This window comes from Neoarius graeffei, chromosome 7 (genome assembly GCF_027579695.1).
Source record: "Neoarius graeffei isolate fNeoGra1 chromosome 7, fNeoGra1.pri, whole genome shotgun sequence".
NCBI lineage: Eukaryota > Metazoa > Chordata > Actinopteri > Siluriformes > Ariidae > Neoarius > Neoarius graeffei.
Window position 1 is genome coordinate 71403406 of NC_083575.1, and position 25824 is coordinate 71429229.

The 25824-nt window shown below is 43.3% G+C and overlaps 1 protein-coding gene across 2 annotated transcripts in view; it reads right to left on the reverse strand.

The window, feature by feature from the left end:
- Window positions 1–25824, reverse strand: part of galnt2 (UDP-N-acetyl-alpha-D-galactosamine:polypeptide N-acetylgalactosaminyltransferase 2) — a 334306-nt gene that overhangs the window by 10816 nt on the left and 297666 nt on the right. For both annotated transcript variants that reach the window (XM_060926345.1, XM_060926346.1), the window contains exons 10-13: window positions 15694–15797; window positions 14802–14928; window positions 5597–5689; window positions 5339–5422 (exon numbers count right to left, since the gene is read on the reverse strand). In XM_060926345.1, the coding sequence (XP_060782328.1) occupies window positions 5339–5422; window positions 5597–5689; window positions 14802–14928; window positions 15694–15797 (408 nt within the window). The remainder of the gene's footprint in view (window positions 1–5338; window positions 5423–5596; window positions 5690–14801; window positions 14929–15693; window positions 15798–25824) is intronic.

Sequence of the window (25824 nt, forward strand, 5' to 3'; positions counted from 1 at the left end):
GACACTTTGCACACTAATCGGCATTATCTTAACCAGCTTCATGAGGTAGTCAGCTGGAATGCTTTTCAATTGATATATGTGCCTCGTCAAAAGTTAATTAGTGCAATTTCTTGCCTTCTTAAAGTGCCATTCCACCATTGGATGTATTCTTTGGCATAAAATACAATATATTTTATGACAACGTGACTAGACAGAGAAATCTTTTAGCTTCAAAATGATATATCAAACATAATTTTTTGACAACGACAAGTATATTAATTTTGCGACCAAAGTCCCCTACCCTTTTATTTTCCGCGCGGTAGTGAAACGTGATGTCATCGGCAGGTTCCCCTTCTTGTGTACCACATTACGTGTGACGTGGCACAGATTATCAGCAATGGCGGATAGAATGCGATTTCCACTTGTTGATTGCTGTGCCGATATTCACTATCGACCGTCTCCTTTGGGCATCACTTGCTATTTTCCTTTGCTTCTTTTCCGAAGCTGACAATCGCGTTCTATCCGCCATTGCTGATAATCTGTGCCATACACAAGAAGGGGAACCTGCCGATGACATCACGTTTCACTACCACGCGGAAATTAAAAGGGTAGGTGACTTTGGTCGCAAAATTAATATACTTGTCGTTGTCAAAAAATTATGTTTGATATATCATTTTGAAGCTAAAAGATTTCTCTGTCTAGTCATGTTGTCATAAAATATATTGTATTTTATGCCAAAAAAATACATCCAATAGTGGAATGGCACTTTAATGTGTTTGAGATCAAACATTAAACAAACCTATTCCACAACTGTAGTAATCCATATTATGTCAAGAATCACTCAACTAAGTAAAGAGAAACAACATCCATCATTACTGTAAGACAGGAAGTGTCTTAATAACAAGTGTTGCCAGGCAAAACAAACCTCGCCCGGTAGCGCTTATGATGAATATGAAGGAAAATACTGCAGAAAAAAAAAATAGGTACCCTATGGGTACATGTGGCTACTGCTTATAAATAAAATTGTTTTCTGATCCCATGTCCATCTCTGTGTGGAGATGGTCACTGATCATGCTAGTCCAGTTTACCTCCGTCCTTACGCTGTGTTCACGGTAAAATGCCATCCGTCTTAAAAGGTGCTAACACACCATGCACGTAATACGTGCCGGTCCCTGAGTTAGACCTGGATAGTCATGTATTGTAATTGAATGGCTGAATCTGAAAATAAAGCTGACACTTGAACATCAACTAGTTGTTTTATTCTTATTCCATAAATATCACCAATATAGTTGAATATTAATGATAAGTGTTGCCAGACAAAACAAATCTCGCCTGGTAGCATTTATGATGAATATGAAGATATCGTGAAAAAAAATAGGTACCCTATGGGTCCATGTGGCTACTGTTTATAAATAAAACTGTTTTCTAATCCCATGTCCATACAGTAAATATAGCATATACAGTATATTTACTCTATGAGGCAATAGCTACAAAAATGGAGCGTAATCCAAAAATGAACAATTGAAAAATCACAGAAGTAAAATATACCAAGTGTCTGTACTTTATATTATTCTACTCTTACCTCTTACAGTTTCGAAACTGAAACCTCTGAACCGAGGCTGACATACACACGCTGTCATCATGACCCAAACTCTTATTTCCCGGAAATGGCCCGGCGCTAGAGCTCAATGGAACGTGCTTTCCCTCAGTAATAAGCATAAACATGTCTGAAGTGATTTCTTTAGTCTAATCCATTTATTTCGAACGGTGAACCGAATTGTATACACTCACCGGCCATTTTAATCAGAACACGTGTATGCGCAGTGCGCTACTGTTACACTCTTACAGCACGATGACGTAGTGGCGAGCGCCTCTATAGAGGTCACGTGATATTTGTTTATCTGCCATCTTGGACGGCATGGCCGCGCATAGAACTTAGATGAACCCGTTCTAATTATCAAGTGTGTGGGAGTAGATCTTTCGAGAATGGCTATATCTTGTTCAGCATTTGGTTGTACCAATAGACACCAAGTTGTGATCAAAAAAATATCACATGGACGTGTAATATTAATGTTCTTAATAAAATATGTATACAAATGCATAACTTGTTTATAAAGTTCTTCCTATCAGATTGTGTAAAGTACTGAAAAAGAATATGTATGTTAATTTAGGCACATAGAGGTGCAAGAAAATCTTTTTTTTTATTTGTTTGAATATAGAAGCTGGACATATCTGTGACCCCTATACATTTATATCTGATATTGAATAATAATTCTGCACAGATAAAGATAGCAGTGATTTGTGATTTTTTTTCAGACAAAAACATGCATATTTACAACCCTGTCATTATCTGGAACTGAGTTTAGATTTCGAACATTCTTACGATAAAATGTCCTGCATAGTCTCTTTATGATAAACGTCTTAATGCCACTTACCCGTGAGGTTATCAAGTAGACATTCTTCTTCGGAACCTTCCAGAGGTATAGTTGAGATATCCATCCCGCAACAAAATATTTATAAGCTTCCAGGCTCTTGTAAGCTTTGAGGGCTTTGCCAGTGTAACACGATTCACGATTAAGAAGAAAATTGTAAACATCGTGGTAGGCCAGATCGGGCAAATCGCCGGCACCGCAGCTCCGAATTTCCCTGAACAAGGATTGCGGCAAGTTGTACGGATCTGCAATCCCCAACCTGGAACACTTTTCCACGTAACGCTGCCTCACGTCACCTTCAAGATGCTGAACAAACTTAGACAAGTTATCGCGCGATGTAGATGGGGTATTTTCCGAATTTTCTTGGGGATTACTCCCTGGATCCATTACGCTCGCGCAAGGTAAACAATCCTGAAGCCGTCCAATATGGCGGAGTAAACATGGACGGGTCACGTGACTGCACATCCTCTATATGAGACAGTAGACACAATAAAAACTATTTTTGACCTTTTTGGTGACCTTGACCGGATGACCCTCAAAATGTTGGAGGTTCTATCTGAGACCAACGCCCACCTATCCTGAAAGTTTCATGAAGATTGATCCAGCTGTTTTCCTGTAATATCGTTAACAAAAAACAAACAAAGAAACCTGACTGAAAACAATACCTCACCCTAGGGCTGTGCGATATATCAAATATACTCGGTATATCGCCAAAAATTCTGTGTGTGATACATAAAATTATTATATCGTAACTATCGAGTATTTTATGGTCATCTTCTGACTTGCGTTTGTTTCGTGTTTGTTTAAAACATTTCCTGGTGGTTTTCTCCCTGTCCCTCAGGCAGTAACGTGAGAGGCCGCCTAAGGGTAAAGAAAACAATAACGTCACGCACTCACCAACCAATCCCGGGCGACATCTCGGTGCTGAAAGGAACTTCCGGGAAGATTTTCTAGTTTCGGTTGTGTTGCCAGATTGGGCGGTTTTAAGTGCGTTTTGGCGGGTTTTGAACACATTTTGGGCTGGAAAACGTCAGCAGTATCTGGCAACACTGCCGGCGGGAAGATTTCCTAGTTCCGGTTTACAGCGCTGACTCAGTTCGTGCAATCGCTGGTGTTGCATAGGCTACCATGTAAGCTCTGTCAATTTCAGTGACAAATTAAAAATGGAAACGGACGAATTGGTTCCTAAAAGAACTAGTAAGGGGTCAGTCATCCGGCATTTTTTTGGATATCGCGAGGAGGACGTGGAGCAGCAAATGCCAGTTTGCAAAGTGTGCAAAAAAAACCTGTCATCACGAAAGGCAGCAGCCGGAATTATACACATCTGAGAGGCAGAGCCAGAAAACATTCAGTTCAAAAGTGTGCAAAGAGAAAAATGATGTTTTGCAGATCTCTCTCTTCTCTCCCTCAATCTCTCTCTCTATTGTGAATGTTCCAGTGGTTCTCAGTAGTCAGGTTAACAGCTTGGAGATCTATTTTTTAAAAATAATTTAATGAAAGAGCACTTTTCTTATTTAGGCTAAATGTCTTTCTCAGTGTTGAGCTTGCACTTTATTGGTTTGAGCTCTGAGCAGCTCTGTATTGTGTTGCCCCTTTGTTGCAATTTTCAAGATTGTTTTTGCAGTTTGTGCCACATCTTTGTTGAATAAAAATAGTCTTATTTCAATTCAATTGTGATTAAACACGAACATGACAATTTAAAATGTGTTGTTGAAAACCACCTGTAAAGTTAACCAAGAATGTTATTTAATCTGCAGGGATTGTAGTGAAAACAGTAAAGAGTAAAAGTTAGATTTCATGGGGTCCTTTAGAGGAGATTTCAATATATCGAGATATATATCGTACATCGTGAAATGGAGAAAATGTATCGGGATATTCATTTTTTCCCATATCGCACAGCCCTACCTCACCCCCTGGTGGACTCCGTCCCAGGCGACGTAATAATAAAGAAAAAGCACTGAATTAGAAGCTGTGTCCAAACTTTTGACTGGTACTGTACATCAAGCTGTTTTATTGATTGCACTTGCTAAAAACTCTGCTCAGGTCTCATGTGTTATACAGTGGATAATTTAACATCACCTGGATATTTTAGACTTAAAGCTAAAAGTCTACTGAAATTAAAAAAAAAAAAAAAAAAAAAAAAAGACCCTGATGCTGAAACTGAAGACATTTAACACACTTGGCACTCCTCGACTCTCTAGAATTCAGCTGTAGAAAAGTAAGGATTTATAATCTCACTATCTGAGGTCACCCAGATGAGGATGGGTTCACGTTTGAGTCTGGTTCCTCTCAAGGTTTCTTCTTCATCTCATATGACGGAGTTTTTCCTTGCTACTCTCAGCTCTGGCTTACCAAGTCTATATCTAGATCTACATTTCTGTAAAACTGCTTTGTGACAAGGTCCATTGTTAAAAGTGCTACAAAAGAGGAATGAACTGAAAATTGAATTGAATTGAATAGCTTTTATGGTGTACAGAATATACAGTGGGCGTAGTGGTTAGCGCTGTCGCCTCACAGCAAGAAGGTCCTGGGTTCGAGCCCCGGGGCCGGCGAGGGCCTTTCTGTGCGGAGTTTGCATGTTCTCCCCGTGTCCGCGTGGGTTTCCTCCGGGTGCTCCGGTTTCCCCCACAGTCCAAAGACATGCAGGTTAGGTTAACTGGTGACTCTAAATTGACCGTAGGTGTGAATGTGAGTGTGAATGGTTGTCTGTGTCTATGTGTCAGCCCTGTGATGACCTGGCGACTTGTCCAGGGTGTACCCCGCCTTTCGCCCGTAGTCAGCTGGGATAGGCTCCAGCTTGCCTGCGACCCTGTAGAAGGATAAAGCGGCTAGAGATAATGAGATGAGATGAGAATATACAGTGTAAACTCTCTGCGAGTTGTGTGATGAATTAGCAAAAGAGTGCAGCCAGACTGAACACAGCTCACCTGAGTTCTGGGTACACATTCTCCAGGTACCACTTAAATGGCCTACAGCCTAATCGCTTCTTCATTTCCAGCCTGCTCTGAATACTGGCAGAGAGAAAAGACAGCAGTTTCAGCAGATCACTCAAAGAAAAGGAGCACACAGGCATATACACTGTACATCTTTATGTCAGAGGAGCTTATGTTGTTAAATGAGCTTACAGTGGTTCTGGATGGAAAGAATTAAATGGACTTTGTAGATGGATATACAGAGACACCTACTTGCCATAGGGCACATTCCGTGCAGAAGGTACAGCTGCATAATAAAAATTCTTGAAATCGTCCATCCATACCTCTGCTGCTCGGCGGGTGTTCCTGCAGGGGGCAGAACAACACTCAGTTAGGTAGAGAGGTCAATTTCCTGTCAGCTCTTATTTATCTGTCAGAAGCGGTTCGAAATCTGAGAATGCTGACAATATGGCATATCTGAACAGGGTATTCTCTTTCCTATGCTAGTGGTAACTAATCCAAATCCAGGACCATCTGCATCCTGCTTGGGTGTCTATTTTGCGTCATTTATTTTAATATAAATAACATTCACGTGAGTTATTTCAAATAGCTGAAATAAAAAGACAATTTTATTTGTTGTTAAAACACTACTGCGTGTCTTTCGTGAGGAAATACAAGTCATGAGTCACAGCAGATTTCCTGTAACACATGTGTGGGAGCCTGCTTTAACCTCAGTGAAAAAGCTCGAGTAGAAGTTATCAGACAATGTCAAAACAGAACAAAAAAACACAAGGCGTGCAGGGCCGCGTTAACCCTTGCCGAGGCCCTGGGCAGACACCCCCCGAGGCCCCGCCCCCGCCTGTTGTCAACTGCGCTCAGCAAATTCACCCCCTCAGACATGCCTGTCTAACTAGACACAGAAACTTAAATGACGACAGTGGCACAATTAGAAATACTATTGAACGATAAAACTTTAATTCCATCAACACCTATTTAATCGAGAAAAAGCAATGGTGAAATAGGCAATTGCATGGTGAAAAAATCCATCAGACATCACGGTTAACAAGTCTGGTTAACTAAAGTTTAGCCTCAAGAAGCCTTTGAATGAGTGAGTCAATGAACAACATGTCAAGAACATAACCTAGGCCTCCAACAGTTTCTTTAGTGTTCAGAACAAGAACATTCATTCGGTATATAACCGTTCGTTTTCATTTTGGAATCCAGGCGACTTTTAACTCGTGAAAACAAAGAGTGATAACAAAGAAAGAAAAATATCTTGCTAGAGGTCTGCGCAGGACAGAATTTTCAGTCCCGCTCCTGCCCGCTCCCGCATTGTGCAGTCCCGCAAAGAATTATGATTTTCAGTCCCGCTCCCGCCTGCCATATTTTGTCCCACTCCCGCCCGCAAATCCCGCATGATGCAGACGTTCGCGTTATTTCTCACGAAAGTTCTTGCCATGTGGGCGGCACGGTGGTGTAGTGGTTAGCGCTGTCGCCTCACAGCAAGAAGGTCCTGGGTTCGAGCCCCGGGGCTGGCGAGGGCCTTTCTGTGTCGTGGGTTTCCTCCGGGTGCTCCGGTTTCCCCCACAGTCCAAAGACATGCAGGTTAGGTTAACTGGTGACTCTAAATTGACCGTAGGTGTGAATGTGAGTGTGAATGGTTGTCTGTGTCTATGTGTCAGCCCTGTGATGACCTGGCGACTTGTCCAGGGTGTACCCCGCCTTTCGCCCGTAGTCAGCTGGGATAGGCTCCAGCTTGCCTGCGACCCTGTAGAAGGATAAAGCGGCTAGAGATAATGAGATGAGATGAGTTCTTGCCATTGGCTTGGGGAATTAAACATGCTGAGCTTAGCTGAGCTCTCCACTGACCGATCCTTCACCTAGCGCACGTAGCAAGGGTGCGCGCTGCCAGGCGGCATGCGCTGCTGAGGCTTTACAGAGATACCCAACACACCTACCAAAATCTACAGTGGATATTAAGAATATTGTACATTGCACATAGCTTATATGTCATTTACATTCTAGGAAATACAAGTAGGCCTATAAGAAATTAATATAATTTAAAGACACAGCGTGATGGTGCCCCGCCCCCTACTTTGAGTGGATTTGAGCATATCTACAGCTCACGTTCAGGGGTGCGTTTCAAGCAATGTACCTCTTTTTAAAGCAGCACTTACTTCTGAAGCACTGTGAGCTTCACTAGAGGAGCTCTGCTCTTCTGCCATGATCGGAGATCTCAGCCGAAAGGAATCGTAAACGTACGCGAGATTTGACCACATCCGCAAATTTAGGCATCTTAAAATGTTTTTATTAATGCCAAATAAAATATCCAGCACAAATTATATATGATAGACATAAATTAATAATTTATAAATTTTATTTTGAACACGTTTTTAGTTAGCGGGACTGCAGCTTATCACCTCTCCCGCCCGCTCCCGCATTCTGCACTCCCCCTCCCGCCCGCAATGAGCTTTCAAAATTTGTCCCGCGCCGCACTGCTTTGCGTCGGGTCCCGCGGGAGTGCAGGGCTCTATACCTTGCTTCTCAGAAATAAATCTCAAAATGTTAGGCTATGTGAAACATTTCATCCTTTCACACACGTAATGTCCCAAACAGCAGTGGCACACAGCTTTGCGCATTCAGTTTGACAGCCATGGGTTAACTTACAAGGGCACTTTCCTACTTTTCTGGAAAGCGAAGTCTCATCTCATTATCTCTAGCCGCTTTATCCTGTTCTACAGGGTCGCAGGCAAGCTGGAGCCTATCCCAGCTGACTACGGGCGAAAGGCGGGGTACACCCTGGACAAGTCACCAGGTCATCACAGGGCTGGAAAGCGAAGTCATTAATTAAATCATTGAACTCAAGCTGGCGTAGCGTGTGAAGACATGGTGGACAGTGATCATATTGACAATGACGGGTGATTTATGCGACGGGACAAGGTGGGCTTCCTTACGGGTGGCGAAATGCATCAAAAATGTTATCAATATGATCAAAACTTCTGAAAATATCGTTTCATATTTTCCGATCTCGCTACCTCCGAGGCCCCCTAGTGGCCGAGGCCCTGGGCAGCTGCCCATGAAGCCCATTAGGATAACGCGTTCTTGAAGGCGTGGCATTTTCTGCAGGGGGCTAACGAAGACAATGACAGGAAATAATTTAGTATTCGGCCTGAAGTTGCACTTGAACATGGCTGATTTTAACAGATTTACAGGCAAATGATTACAGTGGTGCTTGAAAGTTTGTGAACCCTTTAGAATTTTCTATATTTCTGCATAAATATGACCTAAAACATCATCAGATTTTCACACAAATCCTAAAAGTAGATTAAGGGAACCCAGTTAAACAAATGAGACACAAATATTATACTTGGTCATTTATTTATTGAGGAAAATGATCCAATATTACATATCTGTGAGTGGCAAAAGTATGTGAACCTCTAGGATTAGCAGTTAATTTGAAGGTGAAATTAGAGTCAGGTGTTTTCAATCAATGGGATGACAATCAGGTGTGAGTGGGCACCCTGTTTTATTTAAAGAACAGGGATCTATCAAAGTCTGATCTTCACAACACATGTTTGTGGAAGTGTATCATGGCACGAACAAAGGAGATTTCTGAGGACCTCAGAAAAAGCGTTGTTGATGCTCATCAGGCTGGAAAAGGTAACAAAACCATCTCTAAAGAGTTTAGACTCCACCAATCCACAGTCAGACAGATTGTGTACAAATGGAGAAATTCAAGTCCATTGTTACCCTCCCCAGGAGTGGTCGACCAACAAAGATCACTCCAAGAGCAAGGCGTGTAATAGTCGGCGAGGTCACAAAGGACCCCAGGGTAACTTCTAAACTGAAGGCATCTTTCACATTGGCTAATGTTAATGTTCATGAGTCCACCATCAGGAGAACACTGAACAACAGTGGTGTGCATGGCAGGGTTGCAAGGAGAAAGCCACTGCTCTCCAAAAAGAACATTGATGCTCGTCTGCAGTTTGCTAAAGGTCACGTGGACGAGCCAGAAGGCTATTGGAAAAATGTTTTGTGGACGGAGGAGACCAAAATAGAACTTTTTGGTTTAAATGAGAAGCATTATGTTTGGAGAAAGGAAAACACTGCATTCCAGTATAAGAACCTTATCCCATCTGTGAAACTTGGTGGTGGTAGTTTGGGCCTGTTTTGCTGCATCTGGGCCAGGACGGCTTGCCATCATTGATGGAATTCTGAATTATACCAGCGAATTCTAAAGGAAAATGTCAGGACATCTGTCCATGAACTGAATCTCAAGAGAAGGTGGGTCATGCAGCAAGACAACGACCCTAAGCACACAAGTCGTTCTACCAAAGAATGGTTAAAGAAGAATAAAGTGAATGTTTTGGAATGGCCAAGTCAAAGTCCTGACCTTAATCCAATGGAAATGTTGTGGAAGGACCTGAAGCAAGCAGTTCATGTGAGGAAACCCACCAACATCCCAGAGTTGAAGCTGTTCTGTACGGAGGAATGGGCTAAAATTCCTCCAAGCCGGTGTGCAGGACTGATCAACAGTTACCAGAAACATTTAGTTGCAGTTATTGCTGCACAAGGGGGTCACACCAGATACTGAAAGCAAAGGTTCACATACTTTTGCCACTCACAGAAATGTAATATTGGATCATTTTCCTCAATAGATAAATGACCAAGTATAATGTTTTTGTCTCATTTGTTTAACTGGGTTCTCTTTATCGACATTTAGGACTTGTGTGAAAATCTGATGATGTTTTAGGTCATATTTATGCAGAAATATAGAAAATTCTAAAGGGTTCACAAACTTTCAAGCACCACTGTATATCCAAAATCTTCAACATTTAACTATTAGTGATGAGTGTTTCCTCAGAAATATCTCATCTGAAAAGTGAAAGTCATTATACTACTACAGAAGCCATTTCTGCCAGTTACATTATCAAAACCAGTAAATGCACTGCACTATTCATCCATGAGCTCCAGAAAGACACAGTTTGTCCAAGTTAGAGTGCAAGAACTCGAGTGGCCTGCACAGAGCCCTGACCTCAACCCCACTGAGATGAGCTGAAACGCTGACTGCACCCCAGGCCTCCTTGCCCAATATCAGTGCCTGACCTCACTAATGCTCCTGTGACTGAAAGAGCACACAACCCACACAGCCACAGTCCAAAGTCCAGTGGAAAGCCTTCTCAGAAGTGTGAGGATATCAAACAGGGACTAAATATTGCATGACATTACTGGCATTTAGCAGACGCTCTTATCCAGAGCGACGTACAACATACCCAGAGCAGTCTGGGGAGCAGTTGGGGGTTAGGAGCCTTGCTCAAGGGCACTTCAGCCATTCCTGCTGGTCCAGGGAATCAAACCAATGACCTTTTGGTCTCAAAGCTGCTTCTTTAACCATTAGGCCATGACTTCCTTAAAGTGCCATTCCACCATTGGATGTATTCTTTGGCATAAAATACAATATATTTTGACAACATATATAAATGGTATCACTAGATAGAGAAATCTTTTAGCTTCAAAATGATATATCAAACAATTTTTTGACAACGACAAGTATATTAATTTTGCGACCAAAGTCACCTACCCTTTTAATTTCCGCGCGTGATGTCATCGGCAGGTTCCCCTTCTTGTGTACCACGTGACGTGGCACATATTATCAGCAATGGTGGATAGAACGCGATAAAAATAATACCAATAAATCTAGCTAATACCAATAAAACTAGCTAACTGAAAGATTAACTCAAAAATTTTCGCAATTTTTTTGGCCCCCATATACGAGGAGAAATGACTCTCTCACTTTGGGGGTTTCCTGGTCTAAAAATAGACCGACACGTGGTACACAAGAAGGGGAACCTGCCGATGACATCACGTTTCACTACCGCGCGGAAATTAAAAGGGTAGGTGACTTTGGTCGCAAAATTAATATACTTGTCGTTGTCAGAAAATTATGTTTGATATATCATTTTGAAGCTAAAAGATTTCTCTGTCTAGTCATGTTGTCATAAAATATATTGTATTTTATGCCAAAAAAATACATCCAATGGTGGAATGGCACTTTAAATATGGAACTGGATGCTCAAACGTAGGTTTGATTTGTTGAGCTGAGCTGTGACTCACTGTCCAGTGTAAAAGTGCTTGCATATAGAGGATATTATATTGTTGTGCGAAGATATGAAGTTTATCTTTGCGTGTTGAACATACGAGTGAGTGAAAATATTTTCAACACGAGAAGATAAACTTCAGACCTTCACACCACTGCGTAGTGTTCTTTATATGGACACATCCACCAAAAAAAAGGCAAATTAATCAAAAGCATTTTAATTTTGAGCTGGTTTGCCATTTTGACAACACATGTCTAGTCAGCAGGAAAATACTAGGAGTGACATCATCAGAATGAAATATTCGGAAAATGTGTCACTCGGATCCGTGACGTGTTTCATTTGAAAAATGCAAGTTTTTCAACGTGAGAAGATAAAAGTTCATATCTTCAAGCCAATGTGTGATTTTCTTTTTATTATATAGAAACATTCACAGGGCGGCACGGTGGTGTAGTGGTTAGCGCTGTCGCCTCACAGCAAGAAGGTCCTGGGTTCGAGCCCCGGGGCCGGCGAGGGCCTTTCTGTGTGGAGTTTGCATGTTCTCCCCGTGTCCGCGTGGGTTTCCTCCGGGTGCTCCGGTTTCCCCCACAGTCCAAAGACATGCAGGTTAGGTTAACTGGTGACTCTAAATTGACCATAGGTGTGAATGTGAGTGTGAATGGTTGTCTGTGTCTATGTGTCAGCCCTGTGATGACCTGGCGACTTGTCCAGGGTGTACCCCGCCTTTCGCCCGTAGTCAGCTGGGATAGGCTCCAGCTTGCCTGCGACCCTGTAGAAGGATAAAGCGGCTAGAGATAATGAGATGAGAAACATTCACAAACAAAGTACTCAAATTTATCAAAATCCATCGATTTCTTCACGAGTGACATACAGAGATATACATCACGGTTTTGGATCTCCAAGTCCCGGATGAAAAACATGAGTGGCGTATTTCCCAGTACAACACTCATGTCCATATATATATATATAAAAAACAGATCTGCAAAGAGTTTGGGGGGGGGGGGGGGGGAAGCCAAACATGTTTATTAGTCAAGATGTAAACACTTGAAATGTTTATATGCACAATGTCTTTCTTCCTATTCTAGGAAAAGATGTTATGTACAGCAATTAATTAGAGACCCTGTGTTCGAAATCGCTCACTCGTTCACTACTCCCTACATAGGGAATTACTATACAGAGGACTATATAGTGAGCTCATTGGTAAAATGAAAAAACCGCTTTCCGACACTATTCCATCGCACTGATATTTACATCATTACTGTCGCACAATTAAAACGTGCCAGATCAGTCGGCTGGTGGGTTTTCAAAATAATAAATACATGCATGTATTTTTGTGATTAATGCGCATTATTCTGAGCGTATTTCCTACATTAATCAATACAAAGTATCTGCATCTTTCAGTTTTTTTTTTTTAAATCAAGGCTGACTGAATACTTTCTTCTGTGCCGCTGCCTTTTATTAAATCAAATTTGAGACTTTTAATTTGATTTCTTTCAGCGCGACCGCAATGCATGATGGGATATATTGCTTTGGTTAGTGACCACGCTACTTTTTGTGATGCATTGTGGGATACTTTGAGTGCACTATATAGGGTGTAAATAATCCTCACTAAGGTTTCGGACAGCACTACAAAATGGCGTCCTCACTATATAGTGCCCTATATAGTGAGTAGGGAGCGAGTTCGGACACAGGGAGAGTGTACATGTAAACATTTCTAGTATCTAAATTTTAACTAAAACTGATGAGCAGGTGCTTGTCCCCTCCTCAGGTGCTTGGTGGTTACTGTAAAACCCTGTATATGCGTGCACTACAGTTCGACAGCCTTGACTACACTGCTCGAACGTGTCTAATTTGTAAAAAGTGTTCGACTGGACACTTTGTTGTTGGCCTAAGTCATCTTTGTTTAGCCAAAAAGTGCAGCCCATTTCTGGCTTTTGGTGGCAACTCTGATAAATTATGTTAATTAAATGTGTGTAATATTAGCCAAGTTAAACATATAATACTAATGGATTTTATTTTACATTAATGAACACGGGTGGGGGGCGGCACGGTGGTGTAGTGGTTAGCGCTGTCGCCTCACAGCAAGAAGGTCCTGGGTTCGAGCCCCGGGGTCAGCGAGGGCCTTTCTGTGCGGAGTTTGCATGTTCTCCCCGTGTCCGCGTGGGTTTCCTCCGGGTGCTCCGGTTTCCCCCACAGTCCAAAGACATGCAGGTTAGGTTAACTGGTGACTCTAAATTGACCGTAGGTGTGAATGTGAGTGTGAATGGTTGTCTGTGTCTATGTGTCAGCCCTGTGATGACCTGGCGACTTGTCCAGGGTGTACCCCACCTTTCGCCCGTAGTCAGCTGGGATAGGCTCCAGCTTGCCTGCGACCCTGTAGAAGGATAAAGCGGCTAGAGATAATGAGAATGGGGATGATGAGAACACGGGTGGCACGGTGGTGTAGTGGTTAGCGCTGTCGCCTCACAGCAAGAAGGTCCGGGTTCGAGCCCCGTGGCCGGCGAGGGCCTTTCTGTGCGGAGTTTGCATGTTCTCCCCGTGTCCGCGTGGGTTTCCTCCGGGTGCTCCGGTTTCCCCCACAGTCCAAAGACATGCAGGTTAGGTTAACTGGTGACTCTAAATTGACCGTAGGTGTGAATGTGAGTGTGAATGGTTGTCTGTGTCTATGTGTCAGCCCTGTGATGACCTGGCGACTTGTCCAGGGTGTACCCCGCCTTTCGCCCGTAGTCAGCTGGGATAGGCTCCAGCTTGCCTGCGACCCTGTAGAACAGGATAAAGCGGCTACAGATAATGAGATGAGATGAGATTAATGAACACAAAACATTCTCTATATACCTTGACAGAAAGCGAGGCTGCATATTTTAAACCCCCCCCCCAAAAAAAAATCAAGATAAGACAGGAGCACTGGGATGAACATTAATAATGCAAGATTAGGGGAGGGTCGGAGCTCTCAAGAGGTTTCGCTTAATATTGTAGAGTTCAACACTGTCAATCATTCCAGCTCGTTTGCTGTTTTTAATGGGGGCAGAAAGATGGCTGATCTTTTGGTGCATTTTTGAGTGATGACTCATAGCAGCGTATTCTGATGTTAAAATGTGGAGCTCCTATGCAAAATGCAGAAAGTTTGGCAGGTCTGCGTTTAGTCTTGAGGCTCCCAATGTATATGATCAGTAATCATTTACAACCACTAGGTGGAGCAATTCACCTGAGCCACACTGCTCTGTGGGCACCATTTTGTTTCCTGGATGAGCTGAAGATGTGCCTTTTAAACTTCAACTGCATCCTGTTGTATTCGACAAGTACCGGGGTAAGATTTTTATAAGCACTGTTTTGGTGTGTTTTGATTTTTCCATTACAGCTCATACAACAAGTGCAGCAGCTACCTGGCAAACACGGTGCCACTGCCTCCAGGAAATGTGTAGGGATGCTGCTTCCTAAATACGTGTCCCACTCGACTGCAGGGAATGATCTCCAGACTGCCACCACACTGCCACACCCGGAACGAGATTTCTGAAAACACACACACACACACACACACACACAAACACACGTCTGTCTTACTATACTTGACAGGAACATCTACTGACATTATTATTAATGCAGTTAATTAATGCCATGTTACACCTAAATCTAAAAAGCTGATACTATATTATTTATACATGCCCATACTAGCAATGAAACACAAGCAGTGACATCCTAGCAGCATTTAAATTGGAACACATCCTGAAATGACATCGCTACAACTTCAAACTGCTACATCTGCAAAAATTTTATTTCCGTCTGCCTTGGACGCATCATTTGGCGGATTCTTGAGACATTTCCACAACCACCTCAGCTGAAAGTAGTCTGCTGTTTACGAAATGAGTAATGCTCTCCTCCCCCCAGACATGATGTGCCCTAAACATAAAATTACGCTTACTTCAGAGCCTTCAGTGTCAGTGTTTAACTTCGAGCCACATCTTTGAGACAGCAACACAAGGAAAAGGGCAGCAGTGCTGCAATGTGAATGAACAGGGAAAACAAATGCATACGTGGGCTTGATTTCTCGCACAGTAACCAAACACATTCTCACAGGATAAAAACCTGCACTCTCGACTTGGATGCAACTGCAATGACATCGCTGATACACAAATCACAGCCTACGTGCCTCATTTGCATTTCCTGTCCCCCTAGTAAAGCACAGCTCTGTGCCGTGTGGGTCAGTGCTACATCACTTGTGTTGCAGTGGTGTGTGAAATGAAGAATCAAAAGAAAAACATTGGTTTTGGCTCTCACCGAGATTTTCTCCACCCCACACGTCCATCATCAAGTCGTATTTTCCGAGTTCCTCAAAGTAGCTTTTGTCCATGACGAAGAGGCCGCCAGCGATCATAGGAGTCCTGATGTAACGGAGTTAAAATGGTACAATTACACCACATTATTCCTCATTTTCTTTCATATCCTCAGGACAAAAACACAATACAGAGTAGCATTATTCACTGGTGGTAGGGAAAGCCAACATGGACTGGTTAGACTGGGATCCAGGAAAACCATGATTTGCGAAGACCTGTCAAGCGAAGTTTATTACATTACTTCAGTGCTGTAGTTGAGTCACTGGACTCGGACTTGAGGTTTAGTCTCGAGCCCCCAGTGTTCAAGTCCGAGTCGAGTCCAAGTCATGAAAGAAAATTTCGAGTCGAGTCCACTATTCATCCGAATCGAGTCCGAGAACGAGACTCCATCCGCACCATTTGACGGCGGCTGTTGCTGCCTTTATGTGTTGGACGAACGTTCCTGCTCGACTGCCCCGTTTTAGTTAACAGGCTACAGATAAAAAGCTTGTTCATTGCTCAGCAAGCCCCACCCACTATCAACAGGGCCAATAACATGACAGAGGGTTAATGCTAGCTAGTTCATCGCTCAGCAAGCCCCGCTATCAACAGGGCAATGAACATAGTGTGTCACTTCCTGCTCTGGGTGGAGTCTTACCATATAACGATTGAAGTTCGAGGTCATCTCCTCAATAGTTCTTCTACATATGCAACACACACCTGTGCATTTTTTTCCCACTGCACGAGAAGTCTGTATAAGCAAAGCGGACAATCCTAGGGGCTTCTCTCCAGGCATTTTAGCGCCATTAACGTTAGTTTGTTCCTGAACATGATGTATGAACAGGTGAATGTGCATTCTCTCTCTTGCACAAAATTAGTATAAAAATTAACGTAGATACAAATCTCTTATGCCAAATTATTATGGCGTGTCTCAAAAAAATAAAGGAAAAAATCCGAGTCCTCGTCTCCAATTCATGAGTCCGAATGCAGTTGACGCACGAGTCTGAGCCATCAGTGCTCAAGTCCAAGTCAAGTCATGAGTCCTTAAAATTAGGGCACGAGTCAGACTCGAGTACTACAAGCCTGCATTATTTTAAATGGCATTGAGCAGACGATCTTATCCAGAGCGATGCACAACATACCCAGAGCAGCCTGGGGAGCAGCTGGGGGTTAGCTGCCTTGCTCAAGGGCACTTCAGCCATTCCTGCTGGTCCAAGTAATTAAACCGACAACCTTTTGGTCCCAAAGCTGCTTCTCTAACCTTTAGGCCATGGCTTTCCCTTCATCCATTTGTTAGTGAGTCTTTTTCTTTTACCCTTCTAAACCATCCCGAAGGCCATGACCTTTCTTTAATGAAGTGTCAGTCTAAAACACAGTATTATGAGGAATGCAATACGAAACTTTGAGACTGAATCAAATTCCTTTTGTGATCAAAGAACTAAACTCTGGTGCCAATATCGGCCCGAAACACTGGACTGGTCTCGGGTCAGCTTTGAGTTGTTTTCCAATCATGAACCTTTGACACAAACTGCACCGAAATATGTCACAAGCACACCCGTATTCTTGCAAAACTGGGCAGGAGAAGCAGACAACCGGCTCTCGGAGGATGATGTTGGTATCTGATCAGAGCCATACATCAGGCAAGACTCAGATCATGTGTCTTTAATGTGAAAATCAATCTGAAACTGCCCACTGGCATCTGAGCGATAATCATCTCATCTCATCATCTCTAGCCGCTTTATCCTTCTACAGGGTCGCAGGCAAGCTGGAGCCTATCCCAGCTGACTACGGGCGAAAGGCGGGGTACACCCTGGACAAGTCGCCAGGTCATCACAGGGCTGACACATAGACACAGACAACCATTCACACTCACATTCACACCTACGGTCAATTTAGAGTCACCAGTTAACCTAACCTGCATGTCTTTGGACTGTGGGGGAAACCGGAGCACCCGGAGGAAACCCACGCGGACACGGGGAGAACATGCAAACTCCACACAGAAAGGCCCTCGCCGACCCCGGGGCTCGAACTCAGGACCTTCTTGCTGTGAGGCGACAGCGCTAACCACTACACCACCGTGCCGCCCGAGCGATAATCAATTCAATTCTATTTGTATAGCACTTTTAACAATAGACTGTCACAAAGCAGCTTTACAGAAATATATCAATTACTAATTTGTCTCTAATCAGAGAGACTGAGGTGACGGTAGCAAGGAAAAACTCCCTGAAACGACATGAGGAAGAAACCCTGAGAGGAACCAGACTCAAAAGGGAACCCATCCTCATCTGGTTGATAACAGATAGCATGATTATAAATAACTCGCTTCTAAAACTGTCCGATGTGGTCAAAAAGTGCAATGGTGTAACCAAGAAATTCATTATAGTTCTGCCATGACAACTGCAGTCCTAAACATTATCGTGGCAGTTGTAGTCCTCAGCCACCGGAGCAAAACCGTTTGAGATATCAGCCCTGAATCACTGGAATGCTGTTGGATTAAGAGCTTACTGATACCGTATGTTTTGCATTGATGGCAAGGCAAGTTATGCTGATGTGCAAGTTAAATCACGTCTCAAAATTTTTCGAAAAAAACATGACACAACTTGATGAAATGAGGACGATGATCACTGTGAGGTCACTGGAGTTCACAGCGATAATCTAAAAATCCCTTTCCATGCGCACAAGCTCACAGGGAGACTGCAGATTGTAACCAAGAACTGCTGTTGTAATCAAAAGCTGTGTTGTGCTCATCCCATGACTCAATCACAATAGGCTCAGTCTCAGTGGTGAACTGTTACTATTAGAGCTGGGACTTAAACCTTAGCTGGACACACCAAAAAAGCAACAGGGCAAAGGATTTTGCAAGGGATTAGCAGCAGGCTGCCGGGTCGCGCTGTTGTGTGTAGTTGTCGATGTTAATTTTAAAAGTAACGGTAAATTACACAGGGAAACGAATACTTACGTATGAGTGAAAAATACTGTAGCGAGTGTGTGTGAAAGAAGAGTCTGGAGACAGAAATCTTAAGGCCTCTGCATGCTCTTGCGACAAGGCTTTCACAGATAGCTTTTCGCAGACAGTTGTAATTTATCGTTGAGCAGGGAGTAACAGGCGTGCGCGATGTTATTCACCGCCACAACGCAAGGGGGCGCGAAGTCGCGAAATCGCTAGGAGTAGTTGGTGGGTGTGGTTAGTGGAGTGTTTATCCTCCAGTTACTTATAATGACTAGAACTGGAGTCGTATAGATGTACGTACTTCCTCACTTCCTCGATCAACCGCTCTTCGTGCTGCTCCATCTTCGCTCGTGTTTTTAAAAATGGCGGTAGTGAAAACAAACCAAACCGGGAAAGTAGGGAAGCGGAAGTGCGTGTACAGCGGATGTAGAGTGGACCAATCAGAGCCCTCTTGTCTGCGACGCTGTCTGCGAGGCTTCTGCGGTGGTCACAATTTTTGGGAGGTGCGCGCAGAGCGTCTGCGAAGGTGGGGGGACTACGCAGACACCATCTGCGATGCTGTCTGCGAGGACTGGGTTGTCAGAATAAATTGGCCTTTAGTTTCTTGGTCGTTAGCCTGTGCTACTTGCTCTCAATAGCACTGGCTTGACCGTTTTATTAGCATTCGCTTAACACTACTGATGAAAGCTACACCGGCTGGAAGGTGACTTCACTGCTGTGCTGACTCGCGGTTAAACTCACATTGGCCTTTGAGAAGTCCTAGGATGATATGTTTTTGGTCCCTCCCACTATTAATCAAAATCTGATTGGTTAATTCATCTGTCACTTCCTACATAAACATACACTGCCATGGCCTTCTGTCCCGGCAATGAAGTCCGAACCAATGAGTGAACTGGCTCTAAACTCTTCTCAGCCTAGAGACAACAACAACAAAAAAAAAAAATCTCACTGGATAACACTGTTTTCAGGACAGTAACCCTTTCATTTCTGAAGCAAATCTGATAGAAAATGAGGCCAATTTAGAATTAGAAGGGAATATCCATCCATCCACCCATCCATTATCTGTAGCCGCTTTATCCTGTTCTACAGGGTCGCAGGCAAGCTGGAGCCTATCCCAGCTGACTACGGGCGAAAGGCGGGGTACACCCTGGACAAGTCGCCAGGTCATCACAGGGCTGACACATAGACACAGACAACCATTCACACTCACATTCACACCTACGGTCAATTTAGAGTCACCAGTTAACCTAACCTGCATGTCTTTGGACTGTGGGGGAAACCGGAGCACCCGGAGGAAACCCACGCGGACACGGGGAGAACATGCAAACTCCACACAGAAAGGCCCTCGCCAGCCACGGGGCTCGAACCCAGGACCTTCTTGCTGTGAGGTGACAGTGCTAACCACTACACCACCGTGCCAGCCTAGAAGGAAATAATTAAAATGAAATTATGAAAGAAATTAAATACATTTGAAATGCTGATGGTTTGGGCCTTCTCTGAAGACCTAGAAGGCCCTGCCAGTTCCCCTCTACTCAGAGTACATCATCGTACAGAGCTGCAGAAGAGTAATGATTTACTATCTAACTGTCGGCTGTCACCTAGAAGAGGACGAGTTTGGTTTGGAGTCTGGTTCTTCTCACGGTTTTCCTCTCCTCACCTCGCCAATGTCACCTCCAAATTGACATGCTGGTTCTTGTTTTGTTTGTTTTGTAAAGCTGCTTTGCGACAACGTTTATTGTAGAATATTCTACAGGGGAAAAAATTATAGAAAAGCTGAATTGAATACATATCCCTCAACTATAAAACTGTCATGTTATTGCTCATTGGCTAAAAATAAAATGCTCATGTTCTGAGAAGTTTTATTGTAATTACGACAGGCCAAATCACTTGCTCAGAAGTGTTTCGTGTTCGACATGACTATCAGGATCTCTTTTAATCAGGGCAGGAACTTTCCCAGAGGCCAAAACACTTACAACAACAAGCAATCATGAGCATGAGGAACAAAGAGCCTGCGGTTTTGTCCAAAAGAAATTACCTAATGAACTTCCCTTTGAACTTATCTACAGGGAGTGGCGATCAATACCACCGTTTCACCACCACCTCATTCCAGATACAGCGGTCATTTTGGGTGATGTATCTTAATGTCACATGTTATTAAACTGATATATAGCAGGTGTTTCAGTTTCTCAGAGGCACTTTAATATGGAATCAAGTTTGTGCCAAAATGTTCATACAATACTTTTGAAATATCAAACAAAAACGACAAATCAAAATACAAAAAAAAAAAGTCAATTTTTTTTAGACTGGCAAACAAATTATTCATGTAATCGTGCAAAATATCAGTCTATTACTCTTCAGAAGCCTTTTATTTTTGTTCCGCGTCTTTCTCAGTTTTGTTTGACGGAATTTATTTTGGTTGCGATTCCAGCTTTCTCGTTTGCGCTCCCTGACTTTTTGCTTGCAGTTTTGGCACAAACTTCCCGTGTGGGTGGGCTGTCCAGGAATGCATTCCCATTGGCTAACTTGCGTTTGACTGACAGCTATGCTCAGCCATTCCCTACTCGGATTCTGGCGGACTGTTTGACGAGTGACCGATCCATTGACGGTAAACAAGGATCGAGTGGACTTCAGTGGCGACTATGATATTGAATTAATTCAACAAAGTGTAAGTGCGGGACAAATGTGTTGTATGTGTTGCAGTAGTGCACATTATGCAGGTGTTTCGTGGCAAGTCAAATGTTAGCCTTAGCTCCACTACTCAATATAATAGCTATCTTGCTAACGTTAAACACACCTGCATAATGTGCACTACTGCAACACATACAACACATTTGTCCCGCACTTACACTTTGTTGAATTAATTCAATATCATAGTCGCCACTGAAGTCCACTCGATCCTTGTTTACCGTCAATGGATCGGTCACTCGTCAAACAGTCCGCCAGAATCCGAGTAGAAAATGGCCGCAACAGCCTCCGGGGAATGGCTGAGCGGAGCTGTCAGTCAAACACAAGTTAGCCAATGGGAATGCATTCCTGGACAGCCCACCCACACGTGAAGTTTGTGCCAAAACTGCAAGCAAAAAGTCAGGGAGCGCAAACGAGAAAGCTGGAATCGCAACCAAAATAAATTACGTCAAACAAAACCGAGAAAGACGTGGAACAAAAATAAAAGGTTTCTGAAGAGTAATAGACTGATATTTTGCATGATTACACAAATAATTTGTTTGCCAGTCTAAAAAAAATTGACTTTTTTTTTTTTGTATTTTGATTTGTCGTTTTTGTTTGATATTTCAAAAGTATTGTATGAACATTTTGGCACAATATTAATTCCATACTTTAATATGTATTAAATGTCAGGTTGCAGAGTTTGAACCAGCGTGAAATGTTACTTTTGGTTTAGTTTCACGCCACATATAATCATGTTTACTCATTTAAAAGATTCACACTGTAAACCAGGCACTGAAAACAGGCGCCAAATACACGATTGCATAATTAAGTAAAGAACGAGTTTAAAACATATCGCGCTTCACATCCAGCATTTATTTTCTCTTTTTCGTTCTTCCATCCAAATATCCAGAACACATGGCATAGCACTAGATTGCTGTCCTCTGGCTCAGTTAGGCATCATTTATTTAAAAAAAAAAAAAAAAGTGCTGCATTCCCGTGTGGCGCCACAGACAAGCGGACACAAGTTCAAATCCCTGATGCCACAGTAATCCATGGCCATTGAGTCCAAGCAAGCAAAATCACACTGCTCTGGGTAGGACGGCTGGCATACTCCCGGGGCGTCCAATCTTATCCACAAAGCGCCGGTGTGGGTGCAGGTTTCAATCCATTCAAGCAGGAGCCACACCTGATTCCACCCAAGTTGTTCTTGAATTTCAGCAGCCTCTGATGTGTGCTGATCACAGTCAACACTGCACTTCATGATGTGCTCATTTTCTGCTATTGTGTTGGATTGGAGATCGAATTTCTTTCTTGCTACAAGTCAGCAATTTGAACCAGATACTTACCTAGAACTGGACTGAGACCACCATGAGGAACAAATACGACAATACGTGAACAATTTTGTTCCGACAACAAATTGCATAGTGGGGGGGGGGGGGGGGGGGCGGACTCAACAGGGTACAATTCAAATGGATTATAGTCTGGATATGTGAAAGATCAGCATTTTAAGCATCAGTTCTTTATATTAATTGACATCTTATTGTTATTAAATTATTATATGGCGCACGCTACTCCTTGGGGCGGCACGGTGGTGTAGTGGTTAGCGCTGTCGCCTCACAGCAAGAAGGTCCTGGGTTCGAGCCCCGGGGCCGGCGAGGGCCTTTCTGTGTGGAGTTTGCATGTTCTCCCCGTGTCCGCGTGGGTTTCCTCCGGGTGCTCCGGTTTCCCCCACAGTCCAAAGACATGCAGGTTAGGTTAACTGGTGACTCTAAATTGACCGTAGGTGTGAATGTGAGTGTGAATGGTTGTCTGTGTCTATGTGTCAGCCCTGTGATGACCTGGCGACTTGTCCAGGGTGTACCCCGCCTTTCGCCCGTAGTCAGCTGGGATAGGCTCCAGCTCGCCTGCGACCCTGTAGAACAGGATAAAGCGGCTAGAGATAATGAGATGAGATGAGACGCTACTCCTTGTAAAACTGTGCCCTCTGATTGGTTCCTTGGTGGGCAGAATTTTCCCGTAATGCACCGTGGGTGATTATGGACTTTCTTTCCAAGGTGCCAGCTTTCAATGTTTAAAAAACAAAACAAAATTTAAAAAAACCCACCAAGAGTGCTGAGAGAGCACAATATCCTCCGCTGGCAACTATATCTATGCTATAAGGCCAGAACTCTGGTAAAATGCGACTGAATTGAACGAAATTACAATGTGTATTTCTGACATGCAACAAAGAATCCTGTCAAGTTTCATGAAATTCCTCCAAAAATTGTGAAAGGAGTTGATTTCAGAAGGTGAGTACCCTTCCTGGGACGGACAGACAGATGGATGGACATCACCAAGACATAATCCCCCTTCGGGCCTTTTGACCAGCAGGGGATAATTTAAAAAAAAAAAAAGACAAAAAAGATTAAAGGTAGACTGCTGTTCAGATTTTACAAGTGTAGGTCATGAAAAGAATTTTCCCAACACCCAATTATTTTTGTTTAGTGGACCAAAAGCTACTGAATTCGAATCGCAGACTTCCAATTTTATTAGTTTTTTTTAAATAGAACAATTAATGAATTTAGAGCCATGTGGCCTTAAATTCTCCGCTATTTTTGCCTGCTTCACCATGACCCAGTTCAAGATACTACGTCATGCATCACATGGTGTGCTTTCTCTGTTCACGCAAGGCATTGTGGGATACAAATTTGAAACAGGAGAGAAAATGGAGGCTGAGAGTGCGCGAAGGAAACGTGAAAGACCGACTACAGTAACGGAAAATGAGAAGAAAAAGACGTTGTGTTGCGAAGGAAAGGAAACACAGGACCGAACTAATAAATATTGGTGATCAGCGAGCACCTCGGTGTGATCAGCTGTTTGTTTAGCGACAGAATGATGGAACTGTCAGTGCACGGTCAAGCTAAACATGTAGATGGCAGTAATGCAACACTGTGGATGCCAGCTGCTGTAAAACCCAAAAGAAGAAGGAAAAGAAGAAGAAGCAGGTAAACCTGGACATTTTTTTTCCCTCTGTCTGCTTGACTGCGCGAAGCGAGTGATTTCATGCACATTATTCGCTCGGGAATCCCCTCAAATTAAATAATTTCCCAGCCACAGAATGGCCCGATTTGAGATATTACGGAAATAAACATATCACAATGACTAAATTTCAGAGGGAACTAAATTTCACTGATTTTATGAAATCGAAAGGCCGTCTAGCTTTAACTGGAAAACAAAACAGAATCAAAAACGTCCGAAACACAAAAGACAAACAAGAGTCACTGAGTTATTCAAGAAATGAGCAATGACGAGCGTTCAGAAACCGCTAAAAGAAATTCAGTTGTGAAACCGCTGGCTGTTTATCCTGCATACGTAACTCAACTGCATTAAAAATATATGATGTGACTGAAAGCAGCGTCATGCCTCATTATAACGACCATCTATTTTAATCTTAGAAATAAAAAAGCCGTATAATAAACTCCTTATTAACCTCGCTTGTTCGGTCTTTACGGGAAAATATCAGACCGAGGTCTTGACAGTACGGACCAAGCCTCAAGACCTCTGTCTGATATTTCCCCTTTCTTCTCCGTGCTCTCACGGAAGGCGGTCGCATTTCTCTGCTCTCCTCTCCTTTTTTTTCCTGCTTGTGCTCTTTGTTTCGTCTCGTCTGCCTATACTTTTTTTTTTGAGAGACTCTCTCCGCACTGAATTTCTAAACTAAAAAAGCATGGATTTGATAAACTGGTCTCCTAACGAAATTGACACAGTTTCTGGGTTCGGGGGAACCCACCTGTCCTGCCGGAACGTCTGTGGAGGACATTGGAGATATCTACCTATTCGGAACCATGATTACCAGACTTTTGCTGATTGGATTAGGCATTGCCCTGGTATATAGAGGAAACCAGACAATGGTGACAGCTGTTCAAAGCCCCACAAAGCTGCCCGATATGATTGAAGCAGTGGGCAAAGCTGTCGGCACTCAGACTGTGGCAGAACTTGAACCACAACATGGTTGTCATCTTGGAGACGCTTTCGGCTTTGCAAGGAATAAGTATTTCGGAGACCAAATGGAATTGAATTGGACAGAAATGGACAGATATGGACGAGTGGTGTGGACGTGTAAAGACTGCGTCTGTTCGAAAGACCAAACAATCTCTATCTTATCGACATTCGGCTCCCTGAACAGCACCGGCCTCGATCAAGGCCGTTGCTGGGGAAACATTTCCCCCAGAAGGTCACTGCTGGGAGACACTCTTGCATTCTTCGCATTCCTTCCCCAATTTTCTGCGGTCACCGTTTTTCACTCCCAGCGTGACAAGCGGGTGCGTGACCAGCGCCCTCATGGCTGCAGGAGCGGATGGCTGCTTGCTTGTGCTGGGTTACCTCTACCTCCTCCCCTCCCCTCCTACCCCCTTACCCCTCACCCCTGATTGCCCCCTCCTATCCCCCCTTTCCCCCCCTCAAGTCCCGTGTTTTAAAGTGTACTTGTGTTATTGTGTG